The sequence below is a fragment of the Bison bison genome, unplaced genomic scaffold (assembly GCF_000754665.1).
Source record: "Bison bison bison isolate TAMUID 2011002044 unplaced genomic scaffold, Bison_UMD1.0 scf7180017845572, whole genome shotgun sequence".
Lineage (NCBI taxonomy): Eukaryota > Metazoa > Chordata > Mammalia > Artiodactyla > Bovidae > Bison > Bison bison.
In genome coordinates, this window is record NW_011476145.1 from 1 (window position 1) to 2,168 (window position 2,168).

At 68.6% G+C, this 2,168-nt stretch overlaps 1 protein-coding gene across 1 annotated transcript; it reads left to right on the forward strand.

The window, feature by feature from the left end:
* Positions 1 to 39: 39 nt before the first annotated feature.
* On the forward strand, positions 40 to 813 carry TMEM210 (transmembrane protein 210; the record flags this gene model as incomplete). The annotated part of the gene is made up of 3 exons (XM_010835819.1): positions 40 to 212; positions 432 to 461; positions 587 to 813. Coding segments are annotated over 3 exons (381 nt in total), but the record flags the coding sequence as incomplete, so codon positions are not given.
* Between the last annotated feature and the right edge of the window lie 1,355 nt (positions 814 to 2,168).

A 2,168-nucleotide genomic window follows, 5' to 3' on the forward strand; every position in this document is an offset into this window, starting at 1 on the left:
CCGCGGGGGCGGGGTTCACGGGTCGGCCACTGGCAGGTGACTCGGGCCCCTTGGCTGCCCGGCCGTGTCTCTGCAGCTGGAGCCTACTGCGAGTGCAGCCTCGGCCTCAGCCGCGAGGCCCTCATCGCCCTGCTGGTGGTGCTGGCGGGCATCAGTGCTAGCTGCTTCTGCGCCCTGGTCATCGTGGCCGTTGGTGTCATTCGAGCCAAGGGGTGCGTGAATCCCAGGGCTGACCGGCGGGGGGCGGGTGGGGACTGTGGGTCAAGCTGTCCCCCCAGCCTCACAGTCTCACCGGGTGAGGTCAGCAGGACTTGGGAAGGATGTCTCTCAGACTGGGTTAGGGAGAGGTGGAGGGGGGGCACCTCTGGACGCTTGGAGGCCAGCTGCGTTGTTCACAGACTCACGCCTCACCTTTATCCCCCCCACCCCAGTGAAACGTGCCCTGCACACATGGACAGCAGGTGAGTGACCCCAGGGGAGGGCCCCAAGGGTGAGCTGTGGCCCTGGGAGGTGGAGGCCCCCGGGAGGTGGAGGCCTGGGTGGCCGGGGCGGCCTGCAGCCGGCCTGACCAGGCCGTGCTGCGCAGGATGGTGGGGCACTTCGGGGTGCAGGAAGACCGCATGGACCTGCGCACGGTGCACGTGGAGTCCCACCTCATGGACCCCGACATGGCGGTCCCCATGATGCAGCCCCTGGAAGAGCATGGCCTCATGACCATCACCATGGACCCGACCCTGGAGGAGCCGCCCCCCCCACCTGAGTAGGGCTTCGGGCGCTGGGGGGAGGGGAATTAAACAGTATTTAGTTACTCTGTGCTGTCCTCCCTGGGCCCCTCTGGGGAGTGTCTGCGGTGGGGGGGCCCTGCACGCATCTGGTCGCCCTCTTTCTCTTCAGTGGGGTGCCCGCTCTAGGCTCGCGCTGTCCACCCTCTGGGCAGGGGTCCACACCTCTGGGAGTCTGCACTTCCTGCACGCCTCAGCCCGGGTCCTCCCTGCCTCAGCCCGGGTCTCCCTGCCTCTGCCTGCTGCTTCATCCCGTGAAGCCCGCAGGCCTCGCCCCGCCCCTGCCCACCCCGGGAAAATGCCAAGACAAGACCTGTGACTCGCCCGAGTCCAGAGAAGCAGCATGTGACCGGAGGACTTGGGCCGGTGGCCCTGCCCCACCCACGCGTCTCCTTGAGGTTCCGGGAGAGCCCTTGGGGGGCAGGAGAGGGGGGCAGGTGACTGCCTCCCCTTCCTCAGGGGTGCCGTCCTCCCCCTGCCCCCCACCACATCTCCTGGACCCTGGGCTCAGGGGCCCCTCAACCGTCCACCATGGGAATGGGGCCGTGCTAGGTGGGGACTGCTGTGTGCGCCCTGGGATCACTTGCTGAGTGGAGACAGAGGGGGTGAGCAGCAGGGCGCACCGGCTCCCATGTTGTGTCGCTGTTGTGAGTTCAGCGAGGGAGAGATTGTGGGGGATGGCGTGGTCCAGTTGCTCAGGCCTCCTGGGGTCACAGGATGGCGAACCACACAGGTGAGGACTGGGCGCGGTCTTTACAGCGCTGCTGGCCCGGAGCCAAGTGGAGCTCAGAGCTTCAGGACAGGTGGCTGGCAGTGCCCTGCCTTTGGCTGTCTGCCCAGCCTCCGCCCTAGGCGCAGGACAAGCCGTGGGACAGGAACTGCCTGTGCTCAGGCCGGAGAGTTAATATTTGTGCGGGCACCGCAGGGACGGACCGGCTCTGGTAACACCCGGGCAGCGGACCTCCACGATTGTCCCCATGTGGAGTCCCTCCTTTCCCTCTTGGGGCCGCCGCCGCCGCTGCAGCTGCTACTGCTGCTGTTGCCGTGGCCAGTCTGGACCCAGGCGCCCGCCGCAGCCGCCTCCTGGGGAACCCCGGGCGCCCTGGACTGCCCAGAGGCGTGCGTGTGCGCGCCGGGGGGGCCAGGCCAACTGCTCGGAGCGCGCGCTGCCCGCCGTGCCGGGGGGCTTGAACCGGCGCGTCCGCGTGCTGCTGCTGAACCACAACCGCGTGCACGCGCTGCCTCCTGGCGCCTTCGTGGATGCCGGCGCTCTGCTCCGCCTGGACCTGCGCGAGAACGGACTGCGCTGGGTGCACGCGCGGGCCTTCTGGGGCCTGGGCGCGCTGGAGCAGCTAGACCTCAGCGCCAACCAGCTAGAGGCGCTGC